Raw genomic sequence first — 16,094 nt, forward strand, 5'->3', positions numbered from 1 at the left:
TGGTAGGAATGTCACTATGGAGAGGAGGGTGCTGGCAGGGCTGTGCCACCAGTGTCATGCCTGGGTTTGTGTCAGGATGTTGCAAGAGCAGCTCTGACTGTGGGGAGCGAAGGAGCTGTTCTCTCCTATGGATATCAAATGGTGGATATAAGACAAAAGAGAAAAAGCCTATCAGGAAGTCTCCACCAGCAATTTGTGGCCATGACCACCGTGCCTGTGCTGCCTGCACTCCCCATCCCGGTCCATCCCCTGAACTCCACTCTCTGCCTCTGTGGCCAGGTGTTTCCCAGCACTGCCAGTCTAAACAAGACCTTGCAGTGATGCTCAGCTCTCTCACATCGCTCCCTCCCCCTCTCTGCTGTCTCAAAGCCTGGGGCTCTTTTTTTTTTTTCCTTTTTTTTTCCCCCTTGCTCTCCAGACTTTAAGTTTTCCTGCCTCACGTACCAGTTTATTGCTGGGTCAGGGGGCAGGGGTTTGCACGCTGGTTTTATAGGGTCCCTCCAGAGCTGGCTTCAAAAAGCTCCCAGTTCATAAATGGGGGGTTTGTATTAACCACTGTGTTTTGACAGGGAGAGCTGCTCGTAGAAGAGAAATAATTAATGTTTTGCAAGCTTTAAGGGCGATGTGGTTTGGAGTTGCATCTAACAAAACCGCTCTGTGCAGAAAAACAGTGATTTTTTTTTTTTTAAACCTGTGTTTTTATCAGAAATCCTCCCCTATCCCAATGTGTACCTTGTCAGTTGTGCAACCCCAGGAGGACTTTTCCATGGGGAAGTCCTGCTGCTCAGCTGTGCCTGGATCACCAGTGCCAGCAACACCAAAGCAATGCAGGGAGCTGGTGTTAAGGTAAATAAAACATGAGGCCACTTTGGAGCGGTGTTCCCAATGCCCAGGTTAAGGCAGGAGATAGGCAGTGGAGCAGGAAGGGAGGTGGTGTGGTGAATTCCCTCTTATCCCATGGATGTGTGCCTCTCCTCCTCCAGAACATGCTGAAATGGTTAAAATGCCTCTTCCTGTTCACCCTCCCCCTCCCAAGAAATCCCAGCCTGCCAGGGGAGATCTGCACCCCCTCCAAGCTAGCTTAGCCCCTGGCTTTTTTTGGCAGTGGAGAAAGCCACCAGTTCTTGGGAACAGCACTGAGTTACACAGTGGCTTACGTCAGATTTACTCCTCCTGTCCTTTGCTCTAGCTGCTCTATTAATTTTGATATGCCTTGAGCAATTATCAAACCTGGGAAACACTATTTTTGGGGGGCAGCACCTACAAATAACTGCAATAAACCCTGCTGTTGAAAAGGGGGAGGGAGCACCAGACATGGGGCTGTGCTTGCCTGGATTTTGAGTGTTTCAATGTGAATTTTCTTGAGAAACCGTGTGTGTAGAGTGGCTGGGGATCCCTCAGGGGTCTGGAGGGGGAATCACACCCTTTCCCCACCCATACAGCACTTTTGAGGTCCAAAGCATTACCCCCAGGGGCACAGAGGGTGCGAAGGGGCAGCCTTGGAGCAGGTTTGGGATGTGAGGGCTCCATATGGCTGGAAGGGATTAGCCTGGGGGATTAGATGAGTGGAGAGGAGGGGAAAGTTGCTGCAATCCCCCCTCCCCAAAAATCCTCATCTCTGACCCCTGGCAGATGCACAGAGATGATTTCTGGGGACGATTAGCGCTGCTCTGGGTTTGTCTGTGCCCCTGGAGGCACAGCTGGGTCTCGGTGCTGCCGGGGCCTGGGATGGGATGCTGGGCTGGCAGGTGCTGAGGAAAGCTGGGATTGGGATTTTCCTCCTGCCACCGCCTCACACCCACATCCTGCACCTTGCCTGGTGCTTGATTTCCAACCTGAGCTGCTTGCTCAAGCTTTCATCTTGCCTGGAAAGAGTATCAGTGGTGCTGAGTCCGTGCTGCCCAGGGATGGATGAACCCAGGACGCAGCACTTGGGAAGTTGTGTGTGTTGTGACCTTGTTGGTGGCCATGCGCTGCTTGGGGAGGGTCACCCCCACTGCTGTGGGATGTGGGGATGCAGGGTGGTGTTCTGCAGCTCCAAACTGGGCAGGGAAACACTGCAGGGATCCAGGAGGCACCACAGCTCCATTGCTGCGCAGCAAAACACTGCAGGGATGCCAGGATGCAAGATGTTTCGTGGCTCCTTTCCTAAGGCAGGATGTCAGTGACAAGGTCTGCATGGAGGGCAGAATATTTTCACCATTTTTCAGTCATCACCCTGGAAATCGTGGGAATCACGCCAATCGAGGCATGATGGCTTTTCTCCATCATCACTCAGTCACAAAACCCATCTTGCATGGGATTGGGGTTTGCCAGCAGCTTTCCTCATGGTGCTCCAGTGTTGCTGTCCCAGCAATGGCTCCTTGAGAACTGGATTGGCTCTTGGAGTACAACTGCAGCCTCATGAAGGATGTCTAAACCCTTTACTGGCTTTTTGGGATGAATCAAGGGTGCAGAAACATGGAGGGTTGGTTAGTCATGGCAGTGCTCCCAGGTCCTTTAGGATGGGTTTTGCTTGGGTAGTGACAAGGACAAAAGCCCACAGGCATCATTGTTAGTGAGCACAGCAGTGCTCAGATGTGCTCTGAGCCATCCATCCGGGTGGATTCAGGTCTCTGAAGGGCTGCCCCAGGTCTGGCTGCTCCCGTGCAAAGTCCACTGCCATCCTCCCATCCTCCTCGCCAGGTTTATAGGATGTGCCGGACTTTGTCCCCGTGCAGCCAGTCACAGCCCTGGGTTAAGTTCAGCTGCCACCTCCACCTCAATTTAAAGCATTTCCACTCCTTCAACAGCATTTTTCATGGAAGATGCTGTGCAGAGAAGGCACCATAATGCACCATCAAACATCAACAGAGCCAACACTGATTTCTTTTTTGTTAACCTGCCGCTTTGTTAGAGAAAGGATTTTTTTTCCTTTTTTTTTTCTTGTTTTTAAAATTATTTCTTTTTTTAAGGGCTGGCTGTGGTAAAACTTCACAGATCAGCAGGCAAATCCATCAGGGGCCAGTGTGAGCGGGGCTGGATGCTTGGCTGCCTCCGTGGGTGCACAGAACCCACAAAAGGTTTCGGCACTGCTGGGGCAGCGCCGCCGTCACCTCTCGCAGGGCTCAGGCTGGCTTTGTGTGAGCACACGAAGATGGTGGCCACGAGCTCCTTGTCAGGGACAGGCAGATGGTGTTCACCTGCTCCAGACCAACTTCTTTTTGCCCTTTTGCCTTTGGTGTCAGGGAATAATGCCGGGGCAGCTGCTCGCAGTAAAATAGGCTTAAGCAAATGGGATATTTTGGCATTCAAGTGCACGACAAGAATGGGAGTATTTGCATTAATTCTCTCCTCTCTTTCCCTGCGGCGGGAGAGGATGGAGAAAACTGGGATGTTTTCCCGTGGGGTGAAGCCAGGGCCTGGTCTTCTGTGGTTGGATTGGGGGTGGGAAGTGCTGGATGCTGTGCTGGGGTGTCAGTGCTCCATCCCACAGCATCCAGCTGCCCAGACAATGGAAAAGGATGTTTTTCCTGGGAGGTCACGGTGTTTCCTGCTGCACTGCAAAGGCAGTTGCAGGGGAAGGGGGTCTCACCCTCTTCCCTGGATTCGGATGAGGTTTAGTTACCAGACATCACTGACTCCCCATGCAAACTCACAGCTTGTTTTGTGTCATTTTTGATTGCAAAGAGCAGATTATGAGATCAACTGGCTGAAACACAAGGTGGCAAAAACTAAAAAAAAAAAAATTGAAAAATATATTTGTATTCTGCACCCATCTTTAATGGGGAAATTGCTGCCAGGCTCTGGATGCCTTTGGGATGTTTTGCCACTGGGATTGGCAATATCCTCGTTAGTTGTCAGTAAATCCTTTGGACAAGTTAAAACTAGTTTTCTTCAAATGCACGTGGTGCAGTGGTGTGGCATTTTTCTAAAGTCACGAGTTATTATTATTTTCACTTCTTGAATTGGATTACCAATTTAAATCTAGCTTTTCTTACAACCCCTTCCAAAATGCGCGTGGCAGTTTCAATCTGGAGGAAGGCAGAGGAGCAGAGAGCAGCGGGCACTGGGAAGCAGAAGTCCAGCTGCCAACACCAGCAGCCTCCCCTGCACCTCATCACCACATCATTACTAGTTTTTGAGAGGGTAGGCAGTATTTTCCTTAATCCAGCCTTTTTAAAGGCTGGTAACAGAAAGGACTTGATTTTAGCTGTGATGCTTAAGGGAAGGATGGAGGGTGAGCTGGTGCACATGGCACTGAGCATCCAGCCGTGCAATCCCACATAGTCACACCTCAGAAACTGCAGCATGGAGCAGGAGACATCACTGGGAGTGAAGAACTGTGGAACTTCAAACCATCACAACTTTGTAGCAAACTCCAGGAAATTACCTCTCCTGGCAGCTGTACTTGCTGGGAATACTTCCCTTTTGGTTTTAAGGATTGTGATGTTTTTTAAAATCTGAAATTAATCTGTGAGCTTTCCATAAAATCTTGTGTGGGTACATCAGGAGCACCTTTGGGTGGAACCACTGAGTGAAGAAGGGAATGCAGGTTGTTGGTGCAAGGAACTGCTGGGTGTCCCTCACAGAGCTGAGCTTCCCACACTGATAGATGAGCAGTAGATTAATAGTCCTAAGCAATTGCATTATCTAATGAAAATTTTATATAATTATTTTATATAACTTTTTTGGCAGGTAGACCCTGAAATGGATGGTATTGATTGCTGGAAAAGAGCCTGGCCTGTCTGTTGCTGGAATTATTAGAGGAGAATTGATAGTAATTAATACCTGTGTATTTACAGCATTTTCCAGGGTGTTAATTGCATGGGACCCATTTAAGCTGTTTGGCAGTGGGGAGGGCCCATACACTGGTTCTCATACACTGGTTCTGAGGTGTAGCTGGACTTGGATCTTGTGCAGGGAAGATGCTGGCAGTGGGACCATCAGCTTCACCTTCACTCCAGGCCAGGGATAGGGCCCACTCCATGGCAAAGCATCCCTAAATACCAGGATTGGGGTGAATCTGTACACCCATCCACATGGTGTGAAGCCCTGAAGTGCTGCAAAGCCCTTCCTGAGTCAGGAGAAGCACTTCCAGCAAGCCCAGCCTCACTTCCCACAAGTTTCCCTTTGTAAACCTCCCCGTGCACACGCGTGTGCAAAACCTAATTGCATTTATTCTGTTTTACGCCTCCCGAGCTTATCCCCCCTCCCCTGCTCTCCACCCCCCCTTTAATTCGGTCGCTGTGAAATTTTTGCAGCCCTGCCAAGTTATTTCCTTGGGATATATTTAGAGAAAGCCAGCTCAGCAGAGCGCGCTGGGTGTTTGTGGAAGGATGTTTGTAAATGTTAGCAGGAACGCTGGCGGGCTGGCGGAGCAGATGTCCGCGAGATGCTACCAAGAGCCTTATTTACAAACTTGTAAATGACTGAAGGGGTTTCCTTCCCGGGGATAAGGGGGACGCCGACTTAAGAGATTAAAATCCTATTGTTTCGTGGCCGGAGCTGCTGTCTCAGATTATCCTTTACAAGGGAGTGGAAAAAGAAAACCAACAAAAAAACCCCCGTATTAGCTTGAAACACCATTCAACTGTTGTGCCTTTTTATTTTAATGGTTGGGGGTTTTTTTTAAGGCTCAAGGAAAATATGGGGCTGGGGTTGTTTCTTTCTCCATAAAGGAGAGGGGAAAAGTTGCCGAGCGTGGCTGCTGCTGACCAGGGTGTGTGCTGGAGCTTTGTGTGCCAGGCAGCTCGCAGGTGATGGATTTAAAATAAGCACAAAAAGCTTGTGCTGTTGTAGAAGTATAATTAAGCTGAACTTGTGTGCACAGTGTGGTGTCCTATGGGAGCACAGCGATGGCTTTTGGGTGGTTTGGTGATACTGCTATGAGCCCCATTTAATCTGTTTTGGGGTTTTTTTTTATATCTTGGGAATACACAAAGCTTCAACCCAGCATTTTCTTACCCTAAAATAAACCAAAGCTGGTTTGTTTTGTCTTCTGGAGCATCAGCCAGGTGGAGAAAGCAGGATGGACTCTGGCATACCCTAACTGGTGTGTCCCAAAAATGCTGAGCCCACCTGAGAGGCTCTGCAGGCACCATGGTGTTGAGGTGGGTGCCACAGTGGGTGCCGGCTGCTGGCACGTGGGCTGACAGTCTCACTCTCAGAACCTGCAGCAGGCTGGTGTTGTATTTATTTTGGTGCACGTTGATAGAACACAGTCCCTGTGGAGGGGACTGATGGGGACAGGATCTGAGGGTTGGGTCCAGGGGAAGCGGGCGGCATGTCGTCCTCCCTGGCGTTAATCGGGTTACTCTGAGGTGTGGGAGGGTTCTATTATTAAATTTAAAACCTGGCTATATAAGATGAAGGCAGCTTTAACGAGATGAAAAGGCTTAACTGGAGTCCAATTAAATTCCGTATTACCTGTTTACGCAGCCTGCTTAAGTCCTGACCCGCACGCTGGTTTCTTCTTTAGGCTCCAAAGCCTGTGCTCTAGGCAAAAAAATAAAATCAAAGGAGACAGATAGATACCAGATCACCAGCATGGCCTGAGCACCCCCGCGTGCTCCTACCAGAGGCAGCTGCCCTCAACCTTTGTGCTGCTCCCACAGTGGCTGCAAGGTGTGAGATGCAGCCAAAATCCTCTGGTCCACTCTTCTGGGGAGGAGAGAGGGCAAAAACAGCTGGAGCTCAAAAAGGAAATACCCAGCCATCCTTAGTTTGGTTTTAGGTCTGTGCCATGAAGATGCTTTTGCTTTCCCCATCTCACTGCTGGGTTGATGTGGGCAGTGCCTGGACAAGCAGCCAGTGTTGGTGGTGCTTCTCACAAGTGGAGCATCCTTTCTTCTCCCTTGCACCACTCTGGTCATGTTATTTTTATTAAAAGTAAGTGTTTGATGAAAGCCAGCATGGGATGCTGGGGCAAGCTGCTCGCCTGGAGTGTGTGGTGGGGACACCAGTTTGCATTCAATGGCAGAGTTACTACCACCAGTTGGAACCTGTTTTTCATAGATGGTTCATAGGAACCACTGCTGGTGTTGGTGAAGCATGGCAGGTTTGGGTGGTGGTGAGCTGGGGCTTGGCTGTCATAATGGTGACACTGAGAGTCTTGCAGGAAGGGGTGCAGTGCCTTAGCCCACCTTCAGGCTGCTCTTCAAGGTTCATAAATTGGGGGAGATGAGGAGGGAGAATCCCTTGGACAACACATCCAGAAAGCTCCTTGGCTTCCCAGACCCCCTCTCGTAGGGTGCTGCCTTTTATTACCCAGTTACCTAGGAGCTGGGGGCAGACACGTTCTGGCAGTGAGGGTGATTTCACCCCACCTGCTCTGGTTTCATAACTGAGCCCCCAAAGCCCGCCGGGCCCTCGTTGGTGCCTCCCGGCCGCGCTGAGGCCTAGTGCGCAGGGCGGGGGGCAGGAAACGGCTCGCCGCACCCTGCGCGCTGCAAATCCTCCCGCCCAGCACAGACCTCAGCCCTGCTGTAAAGAAAGTAAATAAATAAAAGCACTGGACCGCAGCTCCTCCCAGGGCTGGGGGACAGCGGAGGTGAGCCGTGCTCCCGGCCTGGGAAAGCAGATTGGGGTGACATCAGTGTAGTGGGGATGCGCCAGCGGCTGTGGGGCAGCCACGCCGCTGCTTCTTGCCTGCTGCTCGTCAGCTCAGTTAATACAGCTGAATAACCTGGTTTCTCCTGGAGGATTAGGTTAAGAAAACAAGATGGTTTTAATAGCCCTTTTACATCCTGCGTAGATTGTAGCTGAAGACCCTAACCAGCTTTGTAGCACAGCGAGACAGCACATCTTCTCTTTTTTTCCCTGTTTTCCATAACCTGATGCCAGTGGTCCTGCGCAAGTGGGCTCCTATCGATAATTCAAGTGCCCAGCTCCTGGCTGTGCTGTTTTGTCCGATTTCCATTGCCTCCTGACCTCCATCCTTCTTTATTTGCAAAGCTATACTCGCAGGCAGCGGTAATAAATCAATTAATGACTCTGATGAATCGTTTAATGGCTGACAAAATAACACTACAGTCAACAGCTTGGATCTCTACAGCAGTACCAGAAGATGCTGGTTGACTCAGGGTAGGGAGACGAAACAGAGACTGTTAGCTCAATTAGTGCAATTAGTGTGCGATTTAAAGGCTTAGACGGCATCTGCTGGCGTACCAGGCCGGTGTGTTAACTGAGAGCTTCGCTTTGGAAGCGAAACACGGTGATCCAGATTGTCATCATTCCACTGGCTTCCACCACAAAAAAGAGGGAAAAATACCGACGTGTGTGGCAGGGAATTAAAAATACATATGTGTGTTTGTGTATATAGCTATGCATGTGCGCCCCAGGAATGCATATATATATTGATTTCCAACATGGGGAAAATTTGCCATCTTACAAAAGGCAAATAAGCTGGCGTGCCAGCATTGCCAGAGAAGTCCTGGCTCATTTCTGGCAGTGGTTTCCATGTGTTTCAGTGGAAGGAAGTTCAGGGTGTCACGTGCCAATGGTGACCTTTGTGTGGCTGATGTGCATCTAGTTCAGTTCCAGTTTGGATGTGGTGGCACAGCAGTTCCATGCCCATTTTCTGCCAGCTTCCATGGCAACTGCTCATTGTCTGTACCTTCACCAGGGAGGTTCGGTGGGTTTTAGATGTTCACCTAAGGAAAGAGCTTTGGAAAGCAAACTGCAACCAATAGTCCCTAAAAAGATATTCTGGATCAAAATGTTGAAAATAAACCATGTGGGAGGAGCTGTGTGGCCAAAAAAGCCCTGGAAATGGGTGCTGGAAAGCCCTTGGGTTTGTGCACTGACCCTTAGGGTTTGGGTGCTCACCCTTAAGGTTTGGAAAAGTTGTTCCTGCTGTCTTTTTTTGCCTTTTTTTCTTTCATTTCTGGCATGCCCAAGTGTTTTACAGAGCTGCTCCAGCCACAGCTGCGCTCCCATCGCTTCACCAGGGCTAAAGGTGCCTCAGTGTTTACCTTAGCAGCGGTGATGGGGAGGGGAATAAAAAAAGAAATAAAATGTCACTTCGCAGCCTTGTAAATCATTCATCAAGGGCTGACCAATTTGGCTCTCATCCTACAATATGCTCAGGGTACTTGCGGGTTTTTAATTACCAAGTTCTGCCAAGCGCCACATGTGCGAGGAACTTTAAATCCCCGTTTACGCCGCGAAGGCATAGGTGAGGTTTCAGGGTGTTTAACACGGAAAAATACTCTGTGGTTTTGTGGAAAAATGGGCATTTGCTTCAAGGTTTTCTTTGGCTCCTCTGCCCTTCTCCCTCTGCTCCCTGTTGCAGAGGGGAGTTGAAGAGCAGCGTCCTTTTCCCCCCAGATCCTCAAATCCATGTTCCTCCTCACTTCCCACCACTTTGGGATCCATTTCGCTTTGGGAGATTCCCCAAGCAAAGGATTATAGTGTGCTGGAAATCTCTTGAAACCATAAAATATCACCTTGGCAGCTTTATTGCAGCGCTTGCCGCCTTGGGAGAGAAGCGTTTTGCGTGATAGAGGGTTTAATAAAGGAAATTCCAAATGGGCTCGCTGCAGTTTGGGGCTCAGTCTTATATATTTTTGCATTAAGAACCGTCATCTGCTTTGCAGAGAAACTGCAATATGTTCATGGCCTTGGATTAAGATTTGGTTTTACTTTTATAGCTGACCCACTTGGGGGGATGGAGGGAGGGGGAGAAGTGGGTTCACTCCCTCTCCCATCTATTTTTGCTGCCGTCTGATGTATAAAAAGAGCCTGGAATGGGCAGGCTTATTTTTCCTGCCAGGACTTTTTTTTTTTTTTTTTATTAACTGTAAAAACACTCAGATCTGGCCTTTGCTGCTGGTGGGGGGAAGGCTGTTCAGGATGCCTTGTTCAGGGGCAGGGGAGGGAGCGTGGCGTGGGGGTGTTCCTGGGGGTGCAGGACCCTGTAGCCTCAGGGGGAATTGGTTATTTCATGAAAGGAGGCTCTTACTGGGGAATCAGCCTCCACTGTTGTCTGTGACACTTGCAGCTCTGAGATGCTGGGGTAGGAAAACCAACCCCTCATCTGGCATGGTCCTGGCCTTCATCCCACATCCTGCACGCCAACTCCTGCTGGAGAGGATGGTGAGGGGCATGAAGGATGCCCTGGGAAGGCACCAGGCAGTGATTAGTCTGGTGCTCCCCTGCCTCTGCAAGGCTTTCTGGTCAGGAATAGCAGGATTGCCGACCAAACATGGGGATCCCATCTTGGCAATCCTTAGTCCTTAGTGATAATCCTTAATTTTGCAGGCTGCCCTGACAGCCTGGCTTCCCCTGTGCTCACATCTTGTGGTTGTTGCTACATTGGAGCCGGGGTTGGCTCTGCTGCTGTTGGGACATGGGGTTTGTTGGGTGAAACCAAGCCTGAGCAGGCTCACATGTACCCCATCTCCTCATTGGATTTCCTCAGTGGAAAGTTTTTCCACTATGGTTTTAGGTGGGTACATCCCTCATAAAAATTGGTGGAGGGAGTAGTTCAGTGGTCCAAATCCAATTAACACCACTGGGGTGCCTTTGTAACTGCCCTGTAACTGGAATGGGGTCACTTGGTGTTGGGCAAAATGGGATGCACTTGGATGGCACAGGTACTGCTCCTGATCTCACAGGGATGTGTCACCAGCAGTGACTTTTAGAGAAAGATCTTTTTCTTATATTTTCCTTCAGAGTAGGAGCTTCCCATTATGCTAGTGCTTTCCCAGAAGTGAATAAATGCAAATAGGGATGCTGAGAGGAGTGAGTGGGTTGTCCAGGTACCCCATGTCTGTCCCTGTCCCTCCTTTTTGAGGCTGGTGGCTCATTCTAGGGAGGCACGAGGGAGAATGTGACTCCACAGGTTGAATGCAATGAATTTGGAAATTATTAATAAAGCCTTGGCATGCTGGTGAGGTCAGGGAAGCGTAATTTTCAAAGGACGGGGCTAAACCAGCGAGCATGGTGGGGAGGTGGGAGGAGAAGCATTTTAAAGCTTTCAATCAGCTTCTGCCTAAAATTACACTTGGTAGATAAGCAAGACTCGGTGCCTGGGTAAATGAATAAACAAACCCCAGAATCATCTCCAGGCTCTGTGTGGCCATCTCCTCGGTGGGTGAGTCACAGAGGCCGGTGTCCCTCCAGCTGCCAGCATCCTGCTCAGGGCTCCGGGGACACCAGGCAGATGGACTCAGTGGGATGTGGCAGGAGAGGTGGCATTTCTAACGTGCTTTTGTCATAACTCTGACCATGTTTGCCCTGGTTTTGTTCCCCGCAGAGCGCAGCTGCTGCCCCGAGTCCCGTGCTTGGAAACATTCCCCCGAATGACGGGATGCCCGGGGGCCCCATCCCGCCCGGGTTCTTCCAGGTAGGCTGTGCCTCCTCCTGCTGCTCCCTCCCCTCCAACCACGCACGTGTTTGCTTTTGCTCTGGGTGTCAGCGCTGTCCTGCCTGTGTTTTGTTGGTTTTTTTTTTTCCCCAAGAGGATGCTAGGGAAGCAGCATGCCTGCACAGCTGACCTGTCTAGGAATAACTTGTGTTCTGCTGTGCTTCCACGTTTGCTTTCTATCTTTTGTGGCCTTAAAGCAAATTCTTTTCTTGCTCGAAGAGGTTACTGTGTATTTACAACCAATGTTTTTTTTCCAAAGCTGCTTGGTTTGTGTTTGGGTTGGGATTGTATTTGTTCTCCAGTCCTAACAGACGTGTGTAATTGAAAACATTCTGGATTTTGATTCCTGAAACTTTTTCCCCCTCCTCTGGTTAACCACTTGATTTTTTCCAAATGCAATCACTGAATGCATTAACAAACCCTGGCTGCGGCTGCAGGCGGGAGTGGGCTCCAGCCAAATCCCTGAATGCCGTGGAGGCACCTTGTAAGCAAATACCCAGCAAAGTCCCCTCGCTCCTTCCTTATCCCACAACAAGCTCTGGCAGAGGAGGGGGTAACATGTTTGGAGTGGTGCTGACAGACAGGATATCAACAAGCACAAAGAAAAGGAGTTTTCAAACCTTGAACCTTGAGGGTTTTTCCTCAAGGAATCTCTTTGCCCGGCATGAGCTGCACTGGTTTGCAGCAACATAAGCTTTCGGTGCTTTAAAACCCTCCTGCTTGAGGATGAAACACTTGTTCGTGTAAAAAATGGGATAAGAGTTGAAAGGAATATTTGTTTTGGCAAGCTGGGCTTTTTTTAATCTGGGCTTGTGATTTGTATATGGGAGAACTTCTCGGGCAGTAGACAGGCGAGCTCGATAAGGAGCTTGTGATTTATTGTGGCGATATCTGAGCCCGATATCGGCGATTACATTTGTGTGGGAAGGGGGAAGGAGGGTCCTGTCTTTTTTTTTTTTTTTGAGAGAGAGAGAGAGAGAAAGAGAGATCCCATTTCCTGAACATGCTTCTGACAAAGTAAGAATATCTGATACTGGTGGAGAACCCTAAAACAGGCGAGCCTTGCAGCAGCGCTCGGGGCCGGGGGTGAAGCCAATGGCGGAGATGTGATCTCGCAGGTCAGAGCTGCTGCCAGCAATCCCGGTGCCAAGCTGCTGCTTCCAACAAATGTCTCTCCAAAACGTCCTGATCTCGCCCCGCGGTGAAGCTGACTGTCCTCTGGGGCTTCTGCTTCACGCCGAGCTGCGAGGGCTGCAAAGCTGGCAGGAATGTAGGGCAAGGCGTCGAGAGGATGGGTTGGCTTTCCCAGAGTGGGAATGGTGAGGGAGAGGAGTCACATCTCTCCAGACTTTTACTGTTCGTGCTGCCGTCTTGACTCTTCCTGTTGACAGCCTCCAAGCTGTCCCCCCTTCTTTCCTTTCTGCCCTCCTGTAGCACTTTTGCACTGAGGGTCTGATTCAGGAGCAAACAGCCCATCTCAGCTCCCTGCCTCCCATGCAGCTGGCACAGGAGCCACTTGGGTTGGGGATAGCTCAGAAGTGGAAGTGGATCCTGAAACCCCAGACAATGTAATAACACCAAGACAGGTTATGCTGCCCATCCCCAGCACTGCTAGAGGGAAGAGAGGAAGGGTGCTGGTGCATATGGCTCACATGTGACATCTCAAGAGCCTGCCTTTCCTGAAAGCCCTCCAACATCTGGTTTCTCCTCCCAGCCCTCGGGATGGAAAGCAGAAGAAAAATCCCACCTTTTAACACAGTCTGAACATCGCCTCCATGAAAGGCTGTCTGATTTATTGCGGGTGCTGGGGCTCATTCCAGCTTCAGAGATGCTGGAGAGCAGCTCTTGCAGAGATGGGCTGGAGGCTCAGCATTGAGCCAGTCACAGTTTGGGGGTAATTTCCTATCTGTAGGAGATTAAAGTGCCTCAATTCAGAGGGCAAAACAAAAAGGTCACAGAAGATAGAAAGGACTTCTCCCCAACCCTTTGTGTGCCAGCCCTGGGAGTGAGGGAGGTGGTGCCACCTCAACCAGTGCCATCCTCCTGCCAGGAGAGGGCTCAGGGGTTTTCAGCATCTTGCTCTTGTGCACCAGGGACCTGCAAGGGATATCCCCAAGGGTAGCAGGCATGGCGTGGGCAGATAGTTTTTGAGAGGATTTAGAGAGCCTGATCATGTCCAGGCATGGTGGGGAGTCACACAGGGAGCTGAGGAATGAGTCACCAGCAAAGCTCAGGTAGCAGAAACTTTGCAATGCATGAACCCCCCCCAGCCCTGCATGTGAAGATGTCCACCACAGGCAAAGGGAAAACATTGATATGGACCATTCCTGCGACTCTGCAGCCCAAACACATGTGAGTGAGCTTGGAGGAGAAGGAGTGCTCCAGGAAAGGGAGAATCAAGGAGATCTCCAGGCTGCAGCCCCATCCATAACCACTACCTCGCAGTGAGATTCCCTTCCCAGTGCCGGGGCTCAGCAGTGCCCTTCAGGTCAGGGGCCAAGGGAAGTGCAGCCTGCAGAACCTCCCAGAATGATGGGAGAGGAGAGGCCCATGGCACTCCTGGGTTGCTGGGGCATTTCATGGTGCCAGCTAACAGCACAGCATCAGCTGCGCTCTGGACAAAAGGTTGGCTGGGTTGACGGCCAGCATGGGTAGATGCTTTTATTTAAATCTCTCTCTTTGTCCCGTTGAGATGAGCAAACAAACCCTCTGCTCATCCTCCTAAAGGTCATCAGAGGCGTTCCTGCTTTTGTTTTGAAAGCTGGATTGATGCCGGGGTGCAGATCCCTCGCAAGAGGGATGGGGGGATGCCAGGGAAGTACGGGAAGGAAAACAAAAAATTGAAAGCAATTAATGCCACACCTTTACACCACTAAACAACCGGGGGGGGGGCCGAGTCAGCAGCCCCCCCAGGCATGGCTGCTGTCCCCAGGCAGAGTGCCTGTACCCCGCGCTGATGAAATGGAAAGTTGACCATAAATCAATGTCGGCGCTGCGTTAGCTATGCATCAGCGGTTCGGCGCCGAGATGCACCAAAACAAAGCACCGGCTGCTCCGTGTTCCCACACTGCCCCCTAATGCAGACAGACCTCGGGAGCTGGGGAGCACAGGGGCTCCAGAGCCCGGGGGGCTCCCCCCACACATCCCCTGCCCTCCCCAGCTCTCCTCCCCACGTCCTGGAGACTTCCCCCCTTTGGGTGAGGTCACCTGTGGGGTGAGGATGGTAAAGCCAGGGACAATAGGAAGGGTCCATGTTGTCCTGCTCCCTCCTTGGATGCCACCATTTTCCCCCTGCTGTCCTGATGTCTCAGTGGGATTTCCCAGTGCTCATCGGGTGCTGCCAGCTCCTGCCAGCCACTTCCATAAAACCAGGCTGCTCTTCCCAAAATCCCGGGATAGAACTTGGTACCAGCCTGCACCAGGCAGGGTTTGAGGGAAGGTAGCCTACAAACTGGAGGAAAGGAAAAGCAAGCATCAGAGAAAGTTTTTTCTGGAAGTTTAGTAGGATGCCCGAGGCTTTTGTACCGAGCGTCTGGAGCATATGGTGGGATTTGCAGTCAACTTTCTCTCGGGTGCTCCAGCCAGATGGAGGTGACTGTTCTTGGCTCTGGCTGACACGGGTTTGTTTCCTGAAGAGCTTGTGTTAAACATATTCCTTAAAACCAGGCTTGTGCAGTTGGGAGCCCCAGCTGCAGGCGAGGCAGAGCTCCTGCCCACGGCTGCCTTTCTGTGTCTGCGGGGGGAGCTTGGCCCGCCTCGCCTCGCCTTGCCTTGCTGCCTTGCCTTGCCTTGCCTAACCTCGCCGTGCTTTGCCTTGCCTTGCTTTGCCTTGCCTTGTCTTGTCTAACCTCTCCTGGCCTCACTTGTCTCGGGAAGGTCCTCACCCAGCAGCACATGCTGGAAGTCAACCGGGGTCTTTCTCTTTGAGGGCAACTGGAGCATCTCTCCTAAAGCCTCCTTCAGAGATAGCTCTCTTTTTTTTCCTCGTCAACTTGCAAAACATCTCTCTCCTTCAGTAGAAATAAATCTCCTCTCCAATAAACCCAGGCATGGCTTTAATTAATACCCATCTAATTTATTTTAGTGTTTTCTAACGTCAAAACTGGCAGGCAGGGGCAGGTATTTTAAACACAAGATGCCTCCCTATTGCTAACTCGAAACCATCGGTGTCTCGTGGCAGTGATGCTTTGCCTTCTTGTACCATCCTGCCTTGTTCTGCCACCCCCAGAGGTGCTTGAAAATGTTTTTAAATAGCAAAACTCCCCCATTAGCTGAAAGTATGTAGCCCATAAAACATGATCCATTTGTGGTGAATTACGCTGGAAACATAAATTGACACACACAGAGCTATGATCGCTCGTGCCATTTTCCATCTTTAATATTTTACAAGAAGTTTGAGGAGTCGAGCTCATGAAAGACAGAGTGGAAATAACCTGATCTCCTGGAAACTCCCTGTAGGAAGCAGCTGTGGCAGCAAACTTCGGCTGTCCGGCGGGCCAGGTTGGGCTTTTAAAGTCCCTGGAGTGGAGAGGGGAGAAAGAAATGAAGCAGAGAGGAGGTTGGGGCAGTGGCAGCTGTTGGAAACAGTTTCCTCTAACACCATTTTAGCTGTTGAGGTTCTTTTTTGGGGTTTTTTGAGGCAGCTACAGGAAGATGAAGAATAACCCCACACAAAGAGTGTCCAGTTTTGGGGGGAAAAGGAAAAACTTGAGAGATGATGGGATTTCCAGTGCTGGTCTGGAGA

At 50.5% G+C, this 16,094-nt stretch overlaps 1 protein-coding gene across 4 annotated transcripts in view; it reads left to right on the forward strand.

Annotated features, from left to right (window-relative positions):
• SSBP3 (single stranded DNA binding protein 3) overlaps window positions 1-16,094 on the forward strand; it is a 55,487-nt gene that overhangs the window by 25,540 nt on the left and 13,853 nt on the right. For all 4 annotated transcript variants that reach the window (XM_074545745.1, XM_074545746.1, XM_074545748.1 and 1 more), the window contains one exon: window positions 11,240-11,329. In XM_074545745.1, the coding sequence (XP_074401846.1) occupies window positions 11,240-11,329 (90 nt within the window). The remainder of the gene's footprint in view (window positions 1-11,239; window positions 11,330-16,094) is intronic.

The sequence above is a fragment of the Zonotrichia albicollis genome, chromosome 8 (genome assembly GCF_047830755.1).
Source record: "Zonotrichia albicollis isolate bZonAlb1 chromosome 8, bZonAlb1.hap1, whole genome shotgun sequence".
Taxonomy (NCBI): Eukaryota; Metazoa; Chordata; class Aves; order Passeriformes; family Passerellidae; genus Zonotrichia; species Zonotrichia albicollis.